Below are 24,170 nucleotides of genomic sequence, written 5' to 3'. Positions count from 1 at the left end.
GAATACAAGCGATATCAAATAATATTTGTCTTTGACTTACTAAAATGGGTCCAGTTTTCAATGTAACAAACATGTGGAATGATTTCCTGGTGGCAGTCAAGCACAACTGCTTTCTCCTTGTTGAACTAAAATGACATTTCACGTTTTCTTCTTGCTAGAAACCTTGGAGAGCTGATAGATCGGTTTGTGGCCGATTTCAAGGCCCAGGGCCCACCTAAGCCCAACACGGACGAGGGGGGTGCCGTGCTCCCCAGCTGCGCTGACCTCTTTGTCTACTACAAGAAGTGCATGGTGCAGTGCTCGCAGCTCAGTACCGGGGAGCCCATGATCGCCCTGACCACCATTTTCCAGAAGTACCTCCGCGAATACGCCTGGAAAATCCTCTCTGGCAACCTGCCCAAGTGAGTTCCCATTCTTCCTGGTGTGAGTGGTAAAGTAAGCTTCTGAATATACCTAAATATGGAAATCTTTGAGGAAATCCATTCTGAAGTTGTTTACTGAACTGCTAAGAATATCAGGAAAATCCCCTGTTGGAGTTTCTAAGGGTCTGAGATGGTTTCCTCTCAAATGGGATCCCCTAGCCAATCAGGACCGTCACAGGAAATGCCCTCTCTGGTCACCAGCATAGGTCACATCCTAGCACGGTGGACTCCAGAGTGTCAGTCCCATTATAGATGGATTTAGTTCACGTGGATTCAGTGATTCAGGGATAGGTACTTGGCAAAAAAAAAAAAAAGTGGGGTTATGGTAGAGATGACTTTCGAACAGTAAGGGCAGTTTCATTCAGGCCAGAGTCTCTCTTATGACATCTTGCTGTCTTGGATGGAGCCCAGTGTTTAAAGGTGTTGGGGGGTTTGTGGTGAGGTCATTGTATAGCAGAGTTCCTAATTATAGTGACTTGACTGTATTATTCCGGGGCACTAAAACATCGTTATATTTTTTATTGTGTGTGAGTATTCAGTTGCTCAGTTGTGTCCGACTCTTTGAGACCCCATGGACTGTGCATGTTGTTTCCCAGGCAAGACCCCAGTCTCCTCTGTTCATGGAATTTCCCAGCCAAGGACACTGGAGTGGGTTGCCATTTCTTCCTCCAGGGGATCTTCCTGACCCAGGGATCAAACTCATGTCTCTGGAGTCTCCTACTTTGGCAGGCGGATTCTTACCACTAGTGCCACCTGGGAAGCCCATATTTCTTATCACTTGAAATAAAATGGATCATTCAACTAGAATTTTAGAGATACTTGGGATATATAGTAGTTTCTATTATAATAGAATAGGGTCGAAAGCAATGCTTCAGAATTTAGTAGTTATAAATCTTCCCCATAGCTAAATTCAGCGGTTCTGGAATGAGCTTCTGTCCTGGTCACTAAAATGTGTCATATATAGGAGTTTTACATTATTAGGAGGAAAGAAAATCCCTAGGCTCTACAAGACATTTAAAGTAACAGGCAATGTTTCACCAATGAGGATTTCTTTGAATATGATTAACATTGTTTTTAAATTTTTAATAACTGGTATCCTGATTTTCAAAATAATGTAAGTTTGTTATAGTTTGGAAAACAGAGAAGAGCACAAAGATGAAGATTAAAAAAAAAAACACCACCCAGAGAAGACAAATTGAACTTCTCAGTATACATTTTTCTGTTCTCTCTATATATGTCGTGTGTGCAACTGTGTGCTTTTGTTTATTTGTTTGACAGAATTGGGACTGCAGTGCTTATAGTTAGGTTTGTGCCCTGCTGCTTTCATGTAACATCATGCTGTGTGCATTTTCCCATGTGTATTAGTCAGTGTCACAGCAGGAAACAAGTGGTACATGGCTGTGGCATTGTCAGTAAAGAGACTGTTTAGAAAAACGGGCAAGCGAAAGGAACCAACGGAGGACTCTGAAGCATCCAAACACTAGTGGGTAATTGTTACTACCTTAAAATTCATCTGAGGGCTGGGGCTGTGGACAAAGGGCTGCCCCACGGGACTGTGGTCAAAGGGGGTCACTGCCAGGACCATGCTGAAGCAGAAGGAGCAGGAGGGCTCGTTGTCACTCAGACTCCTCTCTGCTCAGCCTCTCTGACTTGCTGCAGCCATGGCTGTTGGCAGAAACTAACAGAAGACCAGAGGGCTGGGGAAGCCTGGGAGATAAGTCTTCAGAGGTCAGTCTCCCACACGGAAGAAAAGAGCAGAAAACAGTTAGCACAGTAAAAATATTCATCCAGGCACTTTTTTTTTTTTTTTTTTCCAAATTTACTTGACTGCAGCCCGGTTCTTAGTTGCAGCCTGCAGAATCTAGTTCCCTGACCAGGTAACGAATCTGGGCCCCCTGCCTTGGAAGTGCAGAATCTTAGCCACTGGACCACCAGGGAAGTTCCAGTCAAGACACTTTTTTAACATCATGAACATCATGATGCCATGATGTTCCCACATACAGAAGACCCCAAGCTAACTTCTGAGATTTTTTTTTTTATTGACCATTCTCTTAATTAACCATTTACATTGGGTTCACTATTTTGGTATTTCAGATGACACTCAGAAAAGCGTCCTTGAACAGAGGTAGAATTACTGGGTCAAATAGTCTAAAGATTTTTTTCTAAGCTCCTGAAATATACTTCCAAAATGATTATATAGTTTGCTCCTAACCCAATGTGGAAGAGAGGGCCATGTCCTTATACCCTTATAGGTACTAAAAATTAAGACATCTTCAAATCTTTAATTACCAATAAGACTGGCAAGTTTAGGATTTTTTTGGTTTTTGAAGGAAAAGAATCTCTCCTTTTTTTTTTTTTAAAGATAAGTGTCATTGAATTCTGTCTTTCTAAAAAGTGGAATCTTGGACTTGTCTGGTGGTCCAGGGGTTAAGACCACGCACTTCTACTGCAAGGGGTGCAGGTTTGACCCTGGTCAGGGAACTAAGACATCCTGCATGCCACACAGTATGGCCAGAAAAAAAAAAAAGCAGAATCTCACAGTTTAAAATTTATAACTATAGGAAGTTATTTTAAAAACTACATTTTCCTATATTGTGATCACATGATTAGATCAATAGGAAGAGATGAGATGCTTTTGTGTTTCTTGAGGCAGTCAGGACTTTGGCCAGAAACCGTGTATTAACCTTCGCTCTTGAACCCCTCCACAAGCACAGATTCCCAGGCAGAATTTTCTTAACTGAGAAAAACAGTTGGGGAACCAGCTCTTATGCTCTGGGTGATCCTGAATGAGCTGTGCAGATCAGGAAATTCCAGGCTAAGCAGAGAAGCCGCTCAGGAGCCTGAGCGTCATCATAGTTAATATGACTGACAACTGGCTCACTGTTGGGATTGTCTCTTCCTATTTCTGATGATCAGAGAGTTTAAACAGATGACCGTCAAGGTCAGGTCACTCGGAAGGGCCTCATTGTGTGTGGATTTGTTTGGGCCATGTCCAGCCTTTCCTTCCCCCTTTTCTTTTTCTTAAGATGTGCTGTTTCCAGGTCAGGAAGCCAGGGAGAAGTCCCGGCCTGACTAGTTCCTGTTGCTTTTCCTCAGAACCACAAGCAGCAGCGGCGGGCTGACCATCAGCAGCCTGCTCAAGGAAAAGGAGGGCTCCGAGGCGGCCAAGTTCACCCTGGAGGAGCTCTGCCTCATCTGCAGCATCCTGAGCACCGCCGAGTACTGCCTGGCCACCACCCAGCAGGTGAGCCACCCCGGCCACCCAAGTGCCCCCTTCTCTTCCTGCGCTGTCTGGGGCACCGAGCTCAGGTAGAAGACCACACAACCTCGGGCAGACCCGCTGGCCTCCCCCAGGGAACAACTTGAGGTCCAGCCAGAAGACAGCCCCAGCAGCTACTGCGCAGAAGGACCATGTTAAAGGGAGGCTGGGCGAGACTGACCAGCCTCCTCCCTGGAGCTGTGTAAGCCACTCAGAGGGCATGATGTGCCCTCTTGAAAGTAGGTCAGTAGCCTTGTCTCCCATATGTGAAAAGCAGTAATAAGCATAGTGGTGCTAGGCCCCAGACTTGGTGGTGCTGAGTCACAACCAGTGGTTTTGTTCTCAGGAGGGTTACCAGGCTCAGCAAAAACCCTCTGGGCTTTTATGTGTCTCCTGAAATTTATGGAGCATTCTCTATTCTGCCGAAACAAATAACCATTGTTTGGATGCTGACGTTCAGGAACCGGGAAGGAGGAAAGGGTGATGCCCCTTCTGGAGCTCCCATTAGCAGAAGGAAGACCCAGAAGAATTTTCCATTCAGCCTTCAACATGGGATTAGAAGTTCCTTTCCACATTGGCTCTGGAATTCACTTAAGGTCAAGAGAAAGAAAATAACTAGGGAAGGTTCCATTCTTCCTCCCTTTTGGGATTTCTTATTTCTGCATGCCTAGATCATAGGAAGGCAGCCATGACTTACGGTTCAGACAGTTATAGTTTGGAGCACCCGTGAGCCAGAGCAAGAATACAGGAGGCCAGAGAAGGGTCCCCCCAGAACTTCACAGTTGAGGTTAAGCCAGCCAGAGGCGGGGGCAGTAGTATGCCCTGCTTGGGGACATGGTCACACGGAGTCACACCAGGAATAACCTGTGAAGTTTTGGCCTTGGAGCCAGAGACAGCCACCCGTTTAGTGTCAGAACTTCCAGGGCAGGATGGCAGTATCTATGAGGACCTCCAAGGCAGGGCCCAGAGTTCTTTGATGAAGAAACACGATTTTAACTATTTTGTGTGTGTGTGTGTGTGCAGAAAGAGAAAAACACACACATATAAATAGGGTATTTTAATAGTAAAATAACCATGGTACCAAAAAGAACTATATAATCAATGACTCTCAATCCCATCACCCTCAAATAATCATATTAGCAATTTGGAGCCTTTTTTTCTGTGCTTTTCCATGAACATAGTTTCATATGTTCTATAATTAACTTGGTTCACTTTCATATCCTCTTGTTGTTTTTAACATCACAGTGTTAGCATTTCTCCTGTTGCTCTGATGTCTTTCTTGCCATCATTGTAATGGTTACATAATAGTCCAATAAGGGGCTATACCATAAATTGTTTAACAGTATCCCCAACAATTGTTTATACTGTTTCCAGTTTTTGCTTTTATGAGTAGTCCTACAAAGAACATCTAAATATGGTTTGCATTATTTTTTTAGAGGAGATCCTTAGAAGTTCTAGACATATTAGGAGATCAGAGACCATTCTGATGACTCACGATAGATATAGCCAGTTTTTTGTTAGAGAAAATTATTTTTACTGATTGTACAAGTAAATACATTTTTGGCACCTATATTGTGCTCTCTCAATACCATTTTTCATCGAAGGGAACCAGTCATTCCTAAAGAAATGACTAATTCCAGGTCTGAGGAAATGTACAAGATGAACGTGGAACCTCAGATCATAGAAAAAGCAAGACTATGAGACTCATTTAAAAAGGACTCAGGATCGGTAGTGGGTTTTATGGTACAAAATGATATGTCCAGGTCCTAAGGCCTGGTACCTGTAAATGTGACCTAATTTGGGAATAGAGTCTTTGAAGATGTAATTAAGTCAGAATCTCAAATGAGATAGTCTTACATTTAGGGTGAGCCCTAAATCCAATGACCAGTGTCCTTAGAAAGGAGAAAGTGAAAAGTGAAAGTCGCTCAGTCATATCCGACTCTTTGTGACCCCATGGGCTATACAGTCCATGGAATTCTCCAGGCCAAAATACTAGAGTGGGTAGCCTTTCCCTTTTCCAGGGCATCTTCCCAACCCAGGGATCGACCCCAGGTCTCCTGCATTGCAGGAGAATTCTTTACCAGCTGAGCCATAAGGGAAGCCCAAGAATACTGGAGTGGGTAGCCTATCCCTTCTCCAGCAGATCTTCCCGACCTAGGGATCAAACCAGGGTCTCCTGCATTGCAAGCGAATTCTTTACCAACTGAGCTATGAGGGAAGCCCTTGAGAAAGGAGAGGGAGATTTAACACACTGAGACACAATGAAGATGCCCACATGAGGGAGGCAGAGACTGGAAGGATGCAACCAGGGAACACCAAAGTTTGCCAGCCACTACCAGGAGAGAGGACAAACATGGGGTAGTGCTACTTCATGGGGTAGTGCTACTTCAGAGCCCCCGGAAGGAACCAGCCCTGCCAGCCCCTTGACTTTGGGCTTTTGGCCTGCAGATTCTGTGACAGGATACCTTCCTATTTTAAGCTACCAAATTTGTAGTAATTTATTATGGCAGCCCCAGGAAGCTGATTACAGGAGCCAGCTCTGCTAGTCAAAGATGAGACATATAAGTATCACTGAGACTATTAGCTACAGTGGATTGAAAACATTAAATATGTTTAAATCCATTTGGTTACAATGATTTTTTTTTAATTCAGTTACCACATTGGAAGATACTAAGAAATCACTGGTATGAATTGAATATTGGCAAAAAGAGGGAAAGTTCTTATCCTGCTTTGCCTCTCTGACTTGTAGCTCAGGATAACCAAATCACTGACAATGGGTAGTGTATCTTTATAGAGGATTTTCAGCAAATAAATGAAGAAGAAAAGATAGAATTCGAATAGCACTCTTTTATATCTCCTTAATGGAATAATGGATCTGGCATTGACCATCAGTGGTTGCTGACTTTACAAAAAGAGAAAGGCAAACATCGGGTATCTCTTGATGGAAGTACACAGCATCATCATGAAGGAGTTTTCTTTCTGTCTTTCTTTTATTTTTAACTGTGCCATGCGGCTTGTGGGATCTTAGTTCCCTGACCATGGATTGAACCCAGGCCACAGCAGTAAAAGCTCCGAGTTCTAACCACTGTACCACCAGGGAATTTCCATGAAGGGGTTTTCTTTAAAAAAAAAAAATCTGGGGCGTCCCTGGTGGTTCAGTGATAAAGAATCCGTCTGCCAATACAGGAGACACAGGTTCAATCCCTGGTCCAGAAAGATCCCTCATGCCATGGAGCACCTAAGCCTGTGTGCTACAACTATTGAGCCTGTGCTCTAGAGCCCAGGAATGACAACTACTGAGCCCGCGTGCCCTAGAACCCGGGCTCCACAGCAGCAGAGGCCACTGTAATGAGAAGCCCGGGCACCACAGCTAGAGAAAAGCCTGTGCAGCAACAAAGACTCAGCACAGCCAGAAATAAATAATAAGTAAAATCTGTATCTGATCAAGCTACAGTTTACAGGAAATACAAGGCACAGAAGAACTTGCCAATTAGTACCTTGTGGATACAATCAGTAAAATCATACCATGAGAAAAGCTACAAGGCAAACAACCCAGTTTCCTTAAGAAAAAACACAGAAGGTTGCAGTTGGGGGGATGCAAGAAGAAATGAAGGGAGAAACCGAAGAGACTCAAGAATCCAAGCAATAAAGAATTGAAAAAAATGCGTAAAATACAGTGCCAATAATGTGTCAATATCAGTTCATTAATTGTAACACATTTACTCTTATCAGCTGCATAAGTGTGCCATTGATTCCTTCAAGAGCTCTTTATGAAGCACTTATCAGGCACCAGGCACCGTATTTGGTATTAATTCACAGTGGTGAACAGAGTAGACAGATTTCTTACCATGGAACTTAGGACTAATAGAAGAGCCAGATAATACAAGTAAGGCAAGATGTAACCCCAGTTTTGTGGGAAGTTCTAGGAAAGAAACGGATGTTGCAGTGCTAATAGAGATTGCCTACTGAGGTAGAGTAGTCAAGGAGGGTCTCCCAGAGGAGGTGATAATGAAGCCTGAGTGTTGGAAGGAGGTTGCCTGGAAGGGCTGGGCACTGGGGAGTGGCAAAACAAGGGAGCTGGCTTAGCAGGATGAGCAGGGAGAGGGAGAGGAAGCAGGAAGCGTAAAGGCCCTGAGAAGGAGAAGACCCTAGTGTGTTCCAGAACCTTAAGAGGTCACTATAATTAAAGCCGAGCAGGCAAGGGTAGGGAGAGCAAGATGCGGGCCAGAGAGCTAGAGAGGACCCAAATCATAATTAGAAGTTGGGATGGTAGGATTTTATTGTCAACGTAATGGGAAAAGACAGCTGACGGGCTGAAGCCATTGTGAGCCTGTGCCATAATTTGTCTCCTCAGTGTCTTACAAACGTGCAGATTGTTTCTAGTTTTTCACTAATATAAACAACACTAGAGTGTGAGCTTTATGAGAAGAGGGTCTTATCTGTTTTTGTTCACAAACTACATCATGACAGAGCCTGGTACAGAATAGATTAGTTGCTCAGTCGTGTCTGACTCTTTGCAACCCCATGGACTGTAGCCCACAAGGCTCCTCTGTCCATGGAATTCTCCAGGCAAGAATACTGGAGTGTGTTGCCATCCCCTTCGCCAAGATGTCTTTCCAACCCAGGGATCGAACCTGCATCTCCTGCATTGCAGGCAGTTTCTTTACCGTCTGAGCCGTCAGGGAATCCTGGCACAGAATAGGCTGTCAGTAAATATCAGCTGAATTCATGACCACTGCAAAGAACTCCTGTACATCTCTGTACCTTGTTCTCATCAGTCATTGAAGTATCTTTCTAGATGCAAAATTGCTGGCCGAAAGGGAGTGTATATTTAAATGTTTGCTTTTTAAATAAATTGCCTTCCCAAAAAGTTACATTAATTTACCCACCCCTAAGAGATATTTTAAATTTAAGACAAAACATTCATTATTCTTAGAGTTTCTGTGATAAATGGGTTTGAGGCTGCTCAGTGAAGCGATTCCTGGGATGTTTTGAGATATTTACAGTTCCTGGTCAGTTGTATTTTTCTTCGAGACGGCTGGGAGCTCAGCCAGTTTCCCTCCCTCGGCTGTAGGCTGATGGAGGCAGAGACCGTGTTTCTTTTGTTTACCTCAGTATCCCCAACACTTTAATAAGGTGGGGGAATGGTCCATCCCAGCGCTCAGGGAAGACTTTTGATTTTATTGCCACCTACCCCTGGAGGCTTCCAATGTTAGTGGGTAAGCCTGCAATTCACAGGGCAGGGGGTAATCTAAAAATGGGGGTCTTTTTAAAACTAAATTTGATTAGGACTTCTCCGATGGTGCAGTGGATGAGTCTGCCTGCCAGTGCAGGAGACACGGATTCCATCCCTAATCTGGGAAGATTCCACATGTCGAGGGGCAGCTTAAGCCTGTGAGCCCCAACTACGGAAGCCCGTGTGCCTAGAGCCTGTGCTCTGCAACAGGAGAAGCCACGGCAATGAGAAGCCTGTGCACCGCAACAGAGTAGCCACTGCTCGCTGCAACTAGAGAGCGTCGGAGCAAAGCAACCAAGACCCAGCACAGCCAAAAATAAAAAAATAAAAATGAAATAAACAACTTTTAAAAACAAATTAATTAGTCAGTGTGTAGTGAGAACTAAATATAGCACAGGGCCAGAGAGCACAGGTTCTGGAGGATATTCAGTTCCCTCCCTCCCACTCACTGAGCTGGCTAGGCCATGCCTCCACATTCTCATCTATCAAGTGAGGATCATAATAGAGTCTTCTTCACAGGGCCATGAGAATTAAATGAGCCCACACGTGAAAAGTGCCCAGAATGGTACCCGAATCATCACACTCGGTAAGTGTAAAGTAGTCATACTATGGTGCTCCTTCCGATAACCATTAAGCATGTTTCTCTCTCTCTGTCAGCTGGAAGAGAAACTCAAGGAGAAGGTCGATGTGAGTCTGATTGAACGAATCAATCTGACTGGAGAAATGGACACATTCAGCACGTGCGTACTTGCAAGTCCCTGCTCGAGACTCTACCCTTACCCTGCCCAGAGCAGCGTGTCTCAGGCCATCAGCTTAGGTCACTGCAGAACCTGAGAGGTTCCCAGAGCCTTCTGTTGAATCAGGATTATCTTCTCCACAAGCCACTAAGGAGCCTGAGAAATTGGTGCAGCTGACCCACATCCTGCCTCCTCACATGCAGTCATTCTTAGCTTACAGGGGTTTTATTGCTACAGTATCTATAATAATGGCCTTCTCTGGTGACTTAGCAGTGAAAGAATCTGACTGCCAGTGCAGGAGACTTGGGTTCTGTCACTGGGTCAGGAAGATCCCCTGGAGAAGGAAGTGGCAACTCACTCCAGTATTCTTGCCTGGAAAATCCCATGGACAAAGGAGCCTAGCGGGCTACAGTCCATGGGGTCACAAAAGAGTTGGACACAATTTAGTGACTAAACAACAACAACAATCTAGAATAACAGGGAAGAACAACTTTCCCACCTCAGCCATCCCTGCAGGAAGGTCAGATCCAGGGCCTCCTGTCTGCCCCCCTCAATCCACAGAGGGCCAGCCCAACTCCAGTGTTTCGGGATATAAAGGGTGAGCGACCTGATTTTAGCCATGGAGGCGGGTGGAGGAGTGGGCAGGGCACAGATGTATTTGGGGTGGGAGGGTGTCTGTCCAAGGAGTTCAGATGAAAGCCTTTGGAATCAGTTCTTGCCCTGGTGCCACCTGGCAGGGTTTTGTCATGGCCTTTAAGTGAGATTGAGGAAGGACAAGCTTCAGCTTTCTCATCGGCCACTTACTGAGGAAAAATCCAGATTCTCTTCTTAGGTCATTTCCTCTCTTTCTCTCAACCTTTTTTTCCCTCCAAGGTCTGATTTAAACATTTTAGGAAAGCGTGTACTTTGGGAGGAGTGAAGAGGGATTCTGGGCATAGCAGCGGGGGAGATGAGCCACAGGATCTTGTGTCCTGACCAAGTGGGGACACACCCGAGCGAGACCAGACACACAGCTAGAAGGAGGGTGGAGCCAAGATGCTCCTCTTTGTCATTCATTCCTTTTTGAAATAAAGAAACTCGAGTTTTTCGGATGAAATGGTGAAGCTAGGTTTTGCACAGGTGCCTAAAACCCTGGCAAGGGGCTGTGTCGGTGGGTCATTCACAAGTCACTTCTGTAAGCCATGACCACAGTGGTGTGTTTGACTTGCAGTGTCATCTCCAGCAGCATTCAGCTGTTGGTCCAGGACCTGGATGCTGCCTGCGACCCTGCCCTTACGGCCATGAGCAAGGTAAGCTTTCAAGAAGTGCTGCCCCCGAAGGTCCAAGAGTGAGCGCAGGTGGTCTCTCCCAGTCCTCACCTGTAGCTCCTGCGGGCTCTCCGGTGCTTAAAGCGCCAATCAGGAGGAGAACGGAGCCCTCCAGGAGTTTCTGCAGGTGCTCAATTGATCTCGCACCTGAAGTCAGTTGTTTGTCCTTTGAGAGTGAAACGGGGAGCAGGTATGTTTCCTGAGTCTGAAGGAGAGGTTGCCTTTGGTCAGCATCTGACATGTGCGGAAAACCCTTCGTGTGGCCTCCCCAGAATGGGTGAAAGTGAAAGGTTGCTCAGTCGTGTCTGACTCTTTTGGACCCCATGGACCGTAGCCCACCAGGCTCCTATGTCCTTGGAATTCTCCAGGCAAGAATCCTAGAGTGGGTAACCATTCCCTTCCTCAAGGCATCTTCCCCACCCAGGGATTGAACCTGGGTCTCCTGCATTGCAGGCAGATTCTTTACCAGCTGAGCCACCGGGGAAGCCCTGGTGGTGGTGTGCTTAAGGCAGTCACTTCTAACTCATCTTCATTCCTGCCACTCAGTGGTTTTTCCAACTCTTTCTGAATTCTGGTGACTGGGCAGGGTTATTTGATCAGGTTGCAGACCCTGGTTTTCTTTTCTTTTTTAAGATATTTATTTATTTCTCTGCAGCGGGCCTCATTTGCAGCAGGCAGGATCTTTAGTTGCAGCATGGGGGATCTAGTTCCCTGACCAAGGATCAAATCTGGGCCCCCTGCATTGGGAGTGCAGGCTCATAGCCACTGGACCACCAGGGAAGTCCCACCTCTGGTTTTCTAATATCATGGTGGCCCCGTCCGTCCACCCTCAGTCCCCAGGCCTCTTCCTTGGCATTTCCCATGCGTGTCCTCATGTTGCTCTTTGGCTTTTAGGTGCCTGTGTCTTTTCTTCCTAATGTAAATACCTCGAGTGCATGGACCACAGAGAATAGAGAAGACTCTCATATTTGTTGATTGATTAAGTTGGAAATAAGCAATTCTTCATTGATTTTTTCCCCCCTTAACATTTATTTATTTGGCTGCACCAGGTCTTAGTTGTGTCATATGGGATCTAGTTCCCTGCCCAGGGATCAAACCCAGGCCCTCTGCATTAGGAGGTCGGAGTCTTAAAGGCTGGACCACCAGGAAAGTCCCTTCATTGATTTCTAAGCCAAATAACACAAAGCCGTCCACTCTTTGAGCCTTCTAGAGCAGTGGTTGGCAAACTACAACTGGTGAGCCACATCTGGCTCACTGCCAGATAAAGTTTTATTGGCACACAGCCACACTCATTCATTTGTATGTTATCTGTGGCTGCTTTTCTGCTACGACAGCAGAATTAAGTAATTGCAGCTGAGACCAGATGGCTGGCAAAGCCTAAAATATTAACAGTCTGGCCCTTTACAGAAAAAAGTTGCCAGTGCCTATTCTAGAGTCATAGACTTTTGTAGCATTCTTACAAATTCTGCAGAAAGAACTTCTCAGGGGCCTACTGGCCAGTAGCAAGAGTACAGTGGAAGGAACACTGGCTTTGGAGTCAGACAAACCTAACTCTTCTCATTTTTCCTCTGGGTGTGTTGAGCAAATAACAACCTCTCTGGGCGCAGGTTACTTCATCGGTATGTGAAACGGGGGGCTCTGCCTCCCAGAGCGTTGAGAGGATGGAGACTGGCCTGGTGCCAGCAAGTGTTAGCCTTCTTTCCCTCTGATCAGGAGGAGCGGCTGTGTGACAAGGTTGTGTAAGCCAGACATTCAGTCTGAATTTGCTTTTGTAGTAGGTTGTAAATATTTAACAAAAAAAGCGGTTAATACCCAAACTTAAGCTTCGGGATTTTTTTTTTTTATGACGCTCAGTGGGGAGTCCTGAGTAGCCCATGTCACAGAGTTTCCTTTCAAAAGGCTGATCCTTTCACCAATCAGAGGTGAATGTGTATTTCCAGCATCTGAGTGTTTACAAGCAGAAGACTCGGAGCAGGCAAACTGAGGCTCACTCATTTTCTTAGAGAGACGTGACTCTGAAGATTGATTCTGCAGGCTCTGATTATCCCCTCACTGCTGGTGAACGTTCCCGACATCCTAAGCATGATCTGCTCCAGCTGTCTCCTCTCCTGCCCTGCCACACACTTTAGGTCGGAAGGCAGCTGGGGAAAGAATTTCTACATTTACCAAAGGAAGAGTGAATTTTTTTTTTCTTTTTAGTAAAATAGCAGTTGGAGGGGCTTTAACACTCCAGGTGTTGCTTATGTGAACTGTCATTTCATTAGGTGGGTTTCCTTCAAACTGCCCCCACCACCCATCTCTCCCCCAGACCCACACCAGCAAACACTAACAGAGACCATACCTCCAGAATCTTTTGTTTATATCACAGGAAAACCACAGACATGGGAATGCAGCAGCTGGGAGGCCATTCCTCTGTGTCTGAATCTTCTGGAGTTCTAGCAAAATGAAATCCATGTGATGAAAATGACCAGATATAAACAAGCCAAGTGGTCACAAACTGATTCAACAAATACCCTGTGATTCATGCCTGCATTCTGTTCTGTGTAGTTTCTTCTAGGATTTTTAAAAAACTTTTGTGATAATGTTTATTCTTGTCTGTGATTCCATCATTTTTGCTGCTAGTTGAATAGTTCGATTCAGACTCTCCCCAGAGCAAGGCTGGGAAGGTTGTGAACCTTATTCCGAGGTGCTTGTTGTTGCTGTCGTGGTTCAGTCACTCAGTCGTATCCAACTCTGCGATGCCATGGACTGCAGCACGCCAGGCTTCCCTGTCCTTCACCATTCTCCCGGAGTTTGCTCAGACTTGTGTCCACTGAATTGGTGATGCCATCAGTTGACCATGAGTATAGGGGTTTGTTTCTGGACTCTCGGTTCTATTCTGTTGATCTATGTGTCTGTTCTCACGCTAGGGTCACACTGTTGTGATGATTGTAGAGTTCTAGTAAGTCCTGAAATCAGGAAGTATGAGTCTTCCAACTTAGTTCTTTATCAATTTTGTTTTGGCTATTTTGAGTGTCTTGCGGGTTCACCGTTCTTTGTCTCATCCAGAGTATCTTTCTCCCTCAAGACACCATGGCACTTATATTAAGTCTCTACTTTGCTGTACAATTATTTTTTCTATCTCTGTCTCCCCTGTTAAGCTGTGAACAACTTGAGTGCTGTCTTAATCATTTTTTTATCTCCCTGACACAGCACAGTACTTGCTTAACAGTAGTACTCCTGGAATGACTTTGAAGGTAAAGAAAGCAGAAAGAACAGAACAAAAGTTTATAGACGCTCACTTCACCAAAGAATGGTGACCAGATGAGACAGAGGTGGTAACTCTATTGACCAGATTGAGCTGGGTAGAGCTGGCAGACAGTAGGAGACTTGGGCATCTTTATTGGAAATGGCAGGATCATAGAAGCCTTGAAGCCTTCAGGCACATCCAGGTGTTGTTGAGGATGAGGTGATGATCCTCAGTGGTACTTAATAACCAGGATTCTTACTTCACCAAGTAGCATCCTGGAGCAGATTGAAGTTGGAAATAGGAAATGCACGCATCTAGCTGTTTACTCCCCAGCTGTGGGCAAGAACCCTGCTGCTGGTGAAGGAGAGAACACCACAGAGGGGCAAATTTGGTAGAAAATCCACAGAAACGGCTTTAAACAGGCCAAACCCACAAGGAGGAAGCATAATACAAGCAAACTTTAGTGGTTTCTCTGAAACTGTATAACCTTGAGATAGTGTTATTGATAAGTTATGTCAAAATTACCCTTCAGACCGCTTTCCCCTCCCATATTGCATTATTTTCTCAGATGAGCTCCGTGAGATGATTAGTAAGTTGCTATTTACGGAGCGCTTTACCGGGAATCAGCACCCAAAGGCATTATTGCGTTTGATTCTGACAAATATATAAGGTTCCTGTGTTAGTTCCTTCTCAGTTTCAGAGATAAGGGAGTGGAAACTCATCAGATCTCTTAGTTAAAATGCAACAGAGCCAGGATTCAGACTCAGATCTCTCCTCTGTGCAGTAACACACCACACTTACAGGATAAGTTAGTCTTTTGGCACATGTGGAAACTGAGGCAAACATCAGCCTAAGTAATTTGCCTAAAAACAGAATGATGACAGTGTGTGCTCGGTACTGGTGGGTTCACATGAGCGTGTTTCCATGCTCACTCCACTATGAGCTCCTCAAGCATTCAGAAGCATCCTGTTAGATACTGCTCTTCAGCTTTTCTCAGTCAGACACCAGACTTTCCTACAGGGAAGAAAACAGGCTGAGCAGCCAACCCAAGTATTGCAGCCTGCTCTGCACGTTTCTCCAGAAAACTAATGAATTATCATTCTGGCATGTGTGTTACTTAGTTTTATTTTTCATAATATGTCCAAGGCCATAGAGCTTTATAAAGTAACGCCAAAAATAAAACTGAATCTCCTGATTCTTGAGAAGGAAGTTGTTTGGAGTGCTTTGGTGGAAACCATGTGAAGAGTTCTGTCTTTTAAATGTAATTTCTGTGAATTCTTAAGAATTCATATGTAGGGGTGGGGGAAAAAAAAAGAATTCATATTTCTCTGCCAGATGCTGATGTTCAGTGTAATTTCTTTGCCTGTTCAGTCACAGAAAGTGGTACTCAGTCATGGAATGTATTGTAGCTTTTAACCCCTAATATGTACATGTTGTGTAACAGAAAGGGCAACAATAAGATTGCAGTCCTACAAAATGAATATGGCAGAAAAGGGTCAGTGAGCACAATCTTATTTCCTTTTGTTGTCCAGAATAATTGTAATTCTTGAGCCTTCTAGAAATTGGAAGCTAAAGAAAGCAATTCAAGTTTCCTTAAAAAAAAAAAAAAAGAAGAAGAAGAAGAATTAGTATGCCTGAGTATGGCCTTACAAGTAGGATTTTTTTTTTTTTTTAATCTGTGGCTTCCTTAAAAGGAACCATTGGTCCCATGGTCCTTCTCACTCTGTCCTTTTTCCTAGGGCTACTCACATCCCTAGGTTGAAAGAATCTAAGTCTCTGTCCAGAATCAAACAGATTTAGCTTTTAACATATTAATGGTAGTTTTTTGGGGGGGGGACCAGAAAGAAGAAACTAAACAAATTAAATTTCCTTACAGTCTGGCAAGTAATTTCTATTAGATTTCAAGATCGTGAACATGTACTCATTTAGGAGACTGCCTTACTATTCCCCAGAGACATTTCAAAATAGCCAGAACAATCCTCAAATCTGTTCTCATTTCCCTCAGTTATTAAAATGTAGATCTGTTTCAGGAGGCTCACAGGACTCCATGGTTAAGAAATCCTCATTTCCATCTACCATCTATAATCAAGGCACATCTTTCTTCATAAAAGATTTTTTTTTTATTATGACCAAAGCAAATTACCTTCATTATGGAAAGTTACAGATTTTTAAAAAGAAGAAAATTTAAACCACCCATAATTCTAATTAACAAACATATTTCAGTCTTTCTTTTTATGCCTATATTTTCTTTATTTATCTTCATTTTGGGCTGTGCTGGGTCTTCGTTGCTATGCAGGTTTTTCTTTATTTACGGTGTGAGGGCTTTTCATTGTGGTGGCTTCTCTTGTTGTGGAGCACAGGCTCTAGGGCAGTAATTCAGTTTATGGGCTCAGTAGTTGAGGTTCCTGAGCTCTAGAGCACAGGTTCAATAGTTGGGATGCGTGGGCTTAGTTGCTCTGTGGCATGTAGGATCTTGCCAGACCAGGGATCAAACCCATGTCTCCTGCATTGGCAAGTGGATTCTTTACCACTGAGCCACCAGGAAAACCCTATGCATTTTTTTTTTAAATAAACAAGCTTATGCTTTACATAGTGTATAACCTCTTTTTCTCATTTTGCAGGTTTTAATAGTTTTCTGGGCCATATGATCTGAATCTGTGTTATTTTTAGTGATTGCATAGTACTCCATAGTACAGAGTATTTACTGTTAAAATTGTAGCAGTAGTTAACATTTACCATGGAAGTAATACATGCCAGGCACTGTGTAAGAGCATCCCATACACTGTCTTTCTTTAACTGTATAGATTATAGAGGTTATCATCATCCCAGTTTTATGGCTGAGAAAACTGAGGCTCAGAGAGTTTGGTCCCTTGCCCAAGCCATGCATTTAGCTGGTTGCACAAACAATGTTAGGACTCATGACTGGCAGCTCTAGATTGCCTCGTCTTAAGTACTGTCATCTGTTGCCCCTGACATGTATGTAATCATTTCACTTTTGATGGATGTTAGGCTATTTCCGATTTTTCACATTTATAAATAGTCCAGCAATGGACAACTTTGTGTGGGTGTGTGTTTTCTGAGCATTCATAATTATTATCTTCAGATTAGTTGCCATAAAGTAATTGCAGAGATCTAAAACTATGTAAAATGCCAAAATTTTTTGATAGATATTTTTAAATCACCTTTAAGAAAGCTTATACAAATTCACCTTCCCATTGGCCCAGAAGTGAATTAAAAAACAACAACAACAACAACTATATCTTCGTAAGCCTTTATTGCTTCATTTTCTATCCTGGATCTTACTGGTTTTCCTCCCAGAGTTAAGGAATGTGTGTCCCTGAGTGAGAAGAGTCATCCTTTCCTCTTCTTCTGCACCACCATCAACACCACCACATCCTCTACTTTGGACAGGCTCATCTGTACACAGATTTTGCTTGCCCCAAATTTCCTTAGTTAATTTCAAATTCATTTCAGGTGGTAACACTTATTTTGGAAAGCAGCATGATTAAGTGGAAAAAAACATGGACTTTGGAGTCAGTCAGACCAATGTCTAGATCTCATCCCTGCAGACTTATCAGTTCATTAGGCTAGTCCCTGACTGTCCTCACATCAGTCTTATCATCCATGAAGCAGGAGTAAGAATACCTCCTTCACTGCATAATTGTCATAAGCAGTAGGTTCACGGGAAAATGTCGATCATGGTGCTTAGTACATAGTAGGTGCTCGGTAGAATGTTCCTGCTTCTTTTTTATTCCCCACACAGTACTTAGTTGAGTGCTATACTTGGGGAAGGTGCCTAAAAACAGCACACGCTTGTTGTGTGAGTAAAAGTAGTCCAGACATACATGAGGTGTGAGCGTGTGCTTGTGCGCGTGCCTGGGGCCAGCATCCCAGCAGCCTTGCCCGTAACACTAGACTCTGATCGCCTGCAATGTTCCCAGATTCCACAGGTCTGAGTCTGCTTTGTATAGCTTTAATTCTGAGATCAAGATGAATATGTGAGAATCTGAATTCTCGGTTGAGCCTCTGTGCAAGTTTCACATAGCCATGAAGAAACACACATGCCATAGTCAACTAATGTGGAGCCCCGTCCTCTGATCAGTGGGTGAGTCAGAGGTCTCTACTGCTGTGGGCATCTCCCCAGCCTTCCCTGTGAGGGGCTACCACACTGTCCTTCCATAGGCACCAAAATACCACAGAAGCTGGCAATGCCCTGAGCCCCACAACCTCCCCCTGAGGCTAAGTGTGGGGTCCCTGGGACTCTAGTATTGTACATAGATCGTTTCCTTGCTTGCTGTTTCTATCAACCCTACATCTTAGTTACTGCTTCTTTTGCAAACTTGTTCTTGTTCAAATAGCACCAATAGTATTCAACCCCACCCCACCTTCTACACAAAAAGCACAGAAGAAAAATCTTGAAGTATGGAGTTCTGTGAAGTATGAGGTTCTAAAGGTCAGATGCAAAGTTCACCTGGAAAAGTTGGAGTCTTATTTCCACTAATGGCTTTTCAGGATGTTTGTTCTTCCAGTGCAAGCTACTGTTTTATGTCCCTTGATCACTGTGTATTTCATTAGCTTCTCCATGAGAAACTGGGCTCCCCTTGAACTAAAGCTGAGTTAAATACTTTTTTTTGTTTGTTTGAAATAATTAACATGTGTCTAGGAAGCAGCCCAGTGTAGTGCTTGGGTTTAAGATGGGCTTGGGCTGCCTCCACTCTGCCATTGATCAGCTGAGTGACTTTGGACCTCTTTTCTTTGAGCTTTTTCGTTCTCCTTGTCAGTAAGACTGCTGTGGGTAAGATCATGTCTGAATAGCAAAGGAGATGATGTGTGCCAAATGCCAGGCCAAATGACCTGCACACAGTAGGTCTTGATGTAGGTACATTGGGACATTTGAGTTACAACCCAAACCCAAGTCATCAAGGGGGAAGGTGGCAGAGCATCCGTCCGAGGCTGTGGCCGGACAGCGTCACTGCTGGCTGTATTTTGCTCATTTTTTAGAGAATAGTCTGAACAGTGTCAACTCTCATTGTTTTCCAGTACTTTAAATTCTTTTCTTATTCCACAAGCTGGCTTAAATTTTTTTTAATTTTTTTTAATTTTTGGCCACACCGAGTGGTGTGTGGGATCTTTGTTCCCTAACCAGGGATCAAACCCCTGTCCCCCGAAGTGGAAACACAGAGTCTTAACCACTGGACCTCCAGGGAAGTCCTGGGTTGACTTAAATTTAAACTCAAGAATCCATTTGACTTTTGTCAGTACTTCATTTATCTTGACGATGGAGTTCGAAATGGCCTAAGTATTCAAGAAAATCAGATCTTTCACCTAGATTCCCAATGAGGACACATATTAACATGGCCAATGGTGATCAAGAGGAGGCAACTCTCCAGCGGTAACTTGAACTCTCAAACCGCAAGCTCCGCCCCCCCCCCCCCCCCGAGTTGCTTTGTAACCAATGACAGGGCATGTCACCACCTCCCACTGTGGTCGTCTTCTGTCAATGGAGGACCATCGTGCTTAGATAATTGTTTACGTTTTTGGGCTGTTGAAACGTCAACTGCTGCCAACTTGGAAAAGAGCAGTGAGCAGTGTTACTATGGATGAGCTTTGCCTTCGGTGGAGGGCGGAGTTCACTGTGCTGTTCGTTCCCCGGAGGACTTCTGCTGAGAAGCTGCTGATGAGCTGGGAGTGGAAGATGAAGTGTAGATGCTAACAGCACCTGCCAATTCTGGCCTCACCCTGTGAGCTTATTTAAGCCCCCCTGGGAGGTTTGTTGTTTGAATGGGTCACATCTTTAATATCAGATGGGAAAAGAAGTCTTTTGAATAAAATAGAAGAGGATGAGGAAAACATTAGAAGTAGCCAAAGCATTAGAATATAAAGTCAGTTCATATTAGACTTTTCTACCATCTCTGCATTCTTTGCTTTTATTTTTTCCCCCAGTAAAAAAAATTAGAGGCCCTTTTCTTTCTGGAGCCTCATTATCAAAGCTTACATAGACTTCATGTACCTGGGCCTTGGTTTTCTTATCTGTAAAATGAAGATGGAGGTGCCTTCCAGCTTTTGCATGGTTCTTTGCTTACACAGACCCAAAGCTTTTAGGCCATAAATATCTGTTGATGTGAAGAAACATTAGAACAAAACATAGAGTCATTTGAGCTTCCCAGGAGCTGGGGGATCATCCGTGTACAATATGATTCTTTTAAACACATTCTCTCAGGATTGAATTTTTCCTTTCTCCAGGAGCTCTATAAAAATAGTATTTTCTTGCCAGAGACATCAAGGCCTCAGAAAGACTGCCTTCCTTCTATGAACATATTATACAGTTTGTGTTCGGCTCAGGATCTTTTTAACAGGCAGCCCAGCTCCTTTCTGAGAGGCTGACCCTACGGAACCCCATCTCAGTCCTGGCTGGTGGTGTGAAGCAGGCTGGGAGCTGGTACCGCCCCTCTTCTCCAGTGTTTCCGGGGTGAGGTGGTGGTGGGGAGATCACACCACTGCTGCTTTTTCCATTTTACTGTGCATGTTTTTCAGCGCATTTCCCCTAATTGTCCTCAGGTTGTGAGCACTGGAGCCCAGCAGGTCTCTCGTTTTTTTATTTTGTTTTTAGTATGTTTATTTGTTGGGCTGCGTCCAGTCTTGTTGCAACACCCAGGATCTTCACTGCGTCCTGCAGGATCTCCCGTTGTGGCACACGCACTTAGTGGCTCCGTGGCATGCGGGGTCTTAGTTCCCCAACCAGGGATCTAGCCCAAGTCCCCTGCCTTGCAAGGTGGATTCTAACCACTGGACCCCCAGGGAAGTCTCAGGCGTCTTGATTTTGTTCACAGCCTGCCTGGTCAGAGGCTATGCAGGACCTCTCAGTGATGCTCCAAACCAGCCATCTGCACAGCCCCTGCCCTGTTCCCCACGCACTGTCTTAACCTCTGACCTCTCATATTTACAGAGATGCTCTTTCCTTTCTCTTGATCAAAATCCCACATAATCTCAAAGGCTGTTGGAGTAAGAGTCTAATGTTTGATTATGGAAATTTTCAGTTAGGTAGAAAAGTAGAAGAAATAAGCTACCAAAGAAAGCAGAGAAAACAAGCCACAAGGATATATTGTACAACACAGGGAATATGGCCAGTATTTTATGACTATAAGTGGAGCATCACCTTTAAAAATCATTCAGAAACGAACCCAACACTGTAAATCAGCCGTACTTCAATTTTTTTTTTTTTTTTTTTTCGTACTTCAATTTTTAAAAACTGCGAATCACTATATTATACACCTGTCCCCGCACCTTCCCCAGTAACGGGTAAAGCTGTTCTCCTGCACAGGCTCTGAAGACTTCTCCCGCCTTGTTTCCATTTTCAGATGCAGTGGCAGAATGTGGAGCATGTTGGTGACCAGAGCCCCTATGTCACCTCGGTCATCCTTCACATTAAACAGAACGTCCCCATCATCCGTGACAACCTGGCCTCCACGCGGAAATACTTCACGCAGTTCTGCATTAAATTTGCAAAGTAAGTCCCGAACACCCGCATCACTGGATGGGTCTGAATGCTATGCTGACCATCAGCATGCACCCAATCTAGGTGTCTCCACCATCCAATTAGTTTTTTTGTACCCCAGAGAAGCATACTAATCACACTAAATTTGCTACTTAATGTGGTAAATCACAGTAACAGCAGTACAACCATCCACCCCCTCATGACAGGGAGAAAGGAGTCAGGGGGCTCCTGTCATTTGAATTACATGGACGTACTGCCACCCCTGCCTTCCCCAAGGTTTGGATAATTAAAATTAGTTTTCAGCAATTTCATGTATGTATTTTGTCTCTTTGGATAATAAGCCTTTTGAGGATGGGAACCGTGAGTTCTGTTTCTTCTTGAGCCTTCTCTTCCTCCTCGCCCATAGCACTTATTACTGTGGCTACCAGAGTATATCCACTTGTGGACACCCATGAGTCTAGGGAAGGTACTAGAAATCAGGAAGAGCAAGTCATTGCCAGTCCAGGAGCCAGTCCATTGCCAAGTAGGTGGCGTGAACACTGCGCTGCGCGTCTCCCGCCACATCCTCCTGTGTGGCTGCTTCTGGCTTGTTGTTTTAAAGCGGGGAGATGTTTCGGTCCTTTGCCAGTCCGCATCTGGCTATAGCACGGTTTTCCCCAAGGCTGGACACCATGGAGGATCAGTGCCTCCTCTGACCAATTATCAAACAAGCGTTTTGGCAGACTTCGCCGGGAAAGGCTTTGGGAAGAATGGCCCCGTCCAAGCTACTGAAGTGAGGTTATTCTCATCCAGGTCCCCGAGGACGGTTTAGGGCTCCAAGTTTCTGTCTTCCCTAGATCTCTCTCAGTTTGTATTCAATTAAGGCTTTCCCTCCCCCTCACACACGAGCCCCTAAAGAGCAGCAATTACGAAGTGGCTTGTGGCCTGAGCTTCAGTTCCCAGGGTGTCAGGAAAGGCTCGAGTGGACCCTCCCGGGAGGCAGTAATGTGTGCAGGACAGCAGATGGGCCGGGAGCTGACATCCCTTCCACTCTCTGGGTGCTCATCAGCACATGTTAAAAAGCCCTGCTGATAAATCACACTGGGACACTCCCCATAACTCCCAGCAGGAACAACGTCTCTATAAAAATTTACTGTGGCCAAGACTGTCCGGTGCGGTTGCACGGGAGCCTGATGGAGCTGACGTTAAAGCGAGGAAGGGGTCTGTTTACTTCACTAGTCCCAGCACCAGCCTCACCTTCTCTCAGTGCCCCTGGCTCTCACATTAAGCCCATATTGGGGGAGCTGGGCATAGGATGCCATCTCTCACATCTGGAAAAGTTTAACCTACAGGTTAAACACCTTTCTTGCTCTTCTAGAAAGTGGATCCTTAATTTAAGCCATGGTACCCTCTCATCACTAAAATCCCAGCTGAAGACCAGAACCTTCAGATGGAGGCTGTGAGAACACCCTTCTTCAGCCAAGAGCAGTCAACTGCCAGCACTGTGAGGGTCTGGAGGAGCCCCTGGCAGTTACCCCTCACATTGCTGGAACTCTTCCCCCAAAGACGTGTCCCTGATCCTTATGTTCCCCCCCCCCCCCGCTCCCCCTATAGTCCAGCACACAGAGCCGGATGAAGCACATGATCAAAACCTACTTAGTTTGAAGTAACTTAGGTTATAAACTGTGTGCCATTGCAGTTAGCTGTAGTTCAGCCTCATGGTACTTTTTGGCCTGCCTCTAGTTTAGAGCAGGAAGAATCCATGCCACATAGTCCCTTGTTCTCACTGCCTCCTGATCAGTTAGCTGGCCTTCCTCTAGATCTGATCTCTGGGGCTGACATTTCTTTCCCTCTAGCTTTCTTATCTCACTATTGGTCTCTGAAGCAACAACAGTCTCTACTATTTAGACATCAAGATCAGCCCCCTGGTGGAAACTACCATTTGAACCACAAGTGACTTCCCTCATCCACTCAGTGGATTCTCCTCCATTCAGTCATGGGGATGATGAGACAGATCTCTTAATAGTGCTTGGGAGGGAAAAAAAAATGAGAAGTCATATGAACTTCCTGGTGAAGTCCTGGTACCAAGCCGACATTTAAAAAGTGTTAGCTTCTGCCTTATTATTTATTGTTCATTCAGCGTGCAGCCCCTTGAGCACCCACCGTGTTCCACTGCAGAGTTCAGTGCTTTGACTCAGTAGACGTGATCCCTGGCTTCATTTGCCTTACAGTCAAGTGGAAGGAAATAGACTTGTCAGCAGATAAGTATCACCAAGTAGGTTATGTATTACGTTGGAGGTCTGTGGACTCTCTGCAGAGTATGGTGGAGGGGACTGAGGAGAGGCTTCACAGGAAAGCTGTCCTTGAGCAGAGTCCAGGAGATATGTGTGTGTCCTGACCCGCAAGGCGGTGGGGGAGGCATTCCAGGCAGAGGGAGCAGTGTGAGCAAAGGCACAGAAGATTCAGATTGCCTAGAGTCGTAGGATCTGCATGTGGCCAGCCAGCC

General features: G+C 44.8%; 1 protein-coding gene and 1 non-coding gene across 2 annotated transcripts in view; one reads left to right on the top strand and one right to left on the bottom strand.

Annotated features, from left to right (window-relative positions):
- Positions 1-24,170, top strand: part of VPS53 (VPS53 subunit of GARP complex) — a 123,129-nt gene that overhangs the window by 79,300 nt on the left and 19,659 nt on the right. Inside the window, exons 14-18 of the mRNA XM_043478615.1 lie at positions 159-401; positions 3,519-3,666; positions 9,575-9,657; positions 10,865-10,943; positions 21,549-21,697. Of these exons, the coding sequence (XP_043334550.1) occupies positions 159-401; positions 3,519-3,666; positions 9,575-9,657; positions 10,865-10,943; positions 21,549-21,697 (702 nt within the window). The remainder of the gene's footprint in view (positions 1-158; positions 402-3,518; positions 3,667-9,574; positions 9,658-10,864; positions 10,944-21,548; positions 21,698-24,170) is intronic.
- TRNAC-GCA lies at positions 11,374-11,445 on the bottom strand. The gene has a single exon. It is a non-coding gene; the product is annotated as a tRNA-Cys (tRNA).

This window comes from Cervus canadensis, chromosome 1, assembly GCF_019320065.1.
Source record: "Cervus canadensis isolate Bull #8, Minnesota chromosome 1, ASM1932006v1, whole genome shotgun sequence".
NCBI lineage: Eukaryota > Metazoa > Chordata > Mammalia > Artiodactyla > Cervidae > Cervus > Cervus canadensis.
Note: the sequence above shows the minus strand (reverse complement) of the source record. Positions and strands in the feature narration are given on the sequence as shown.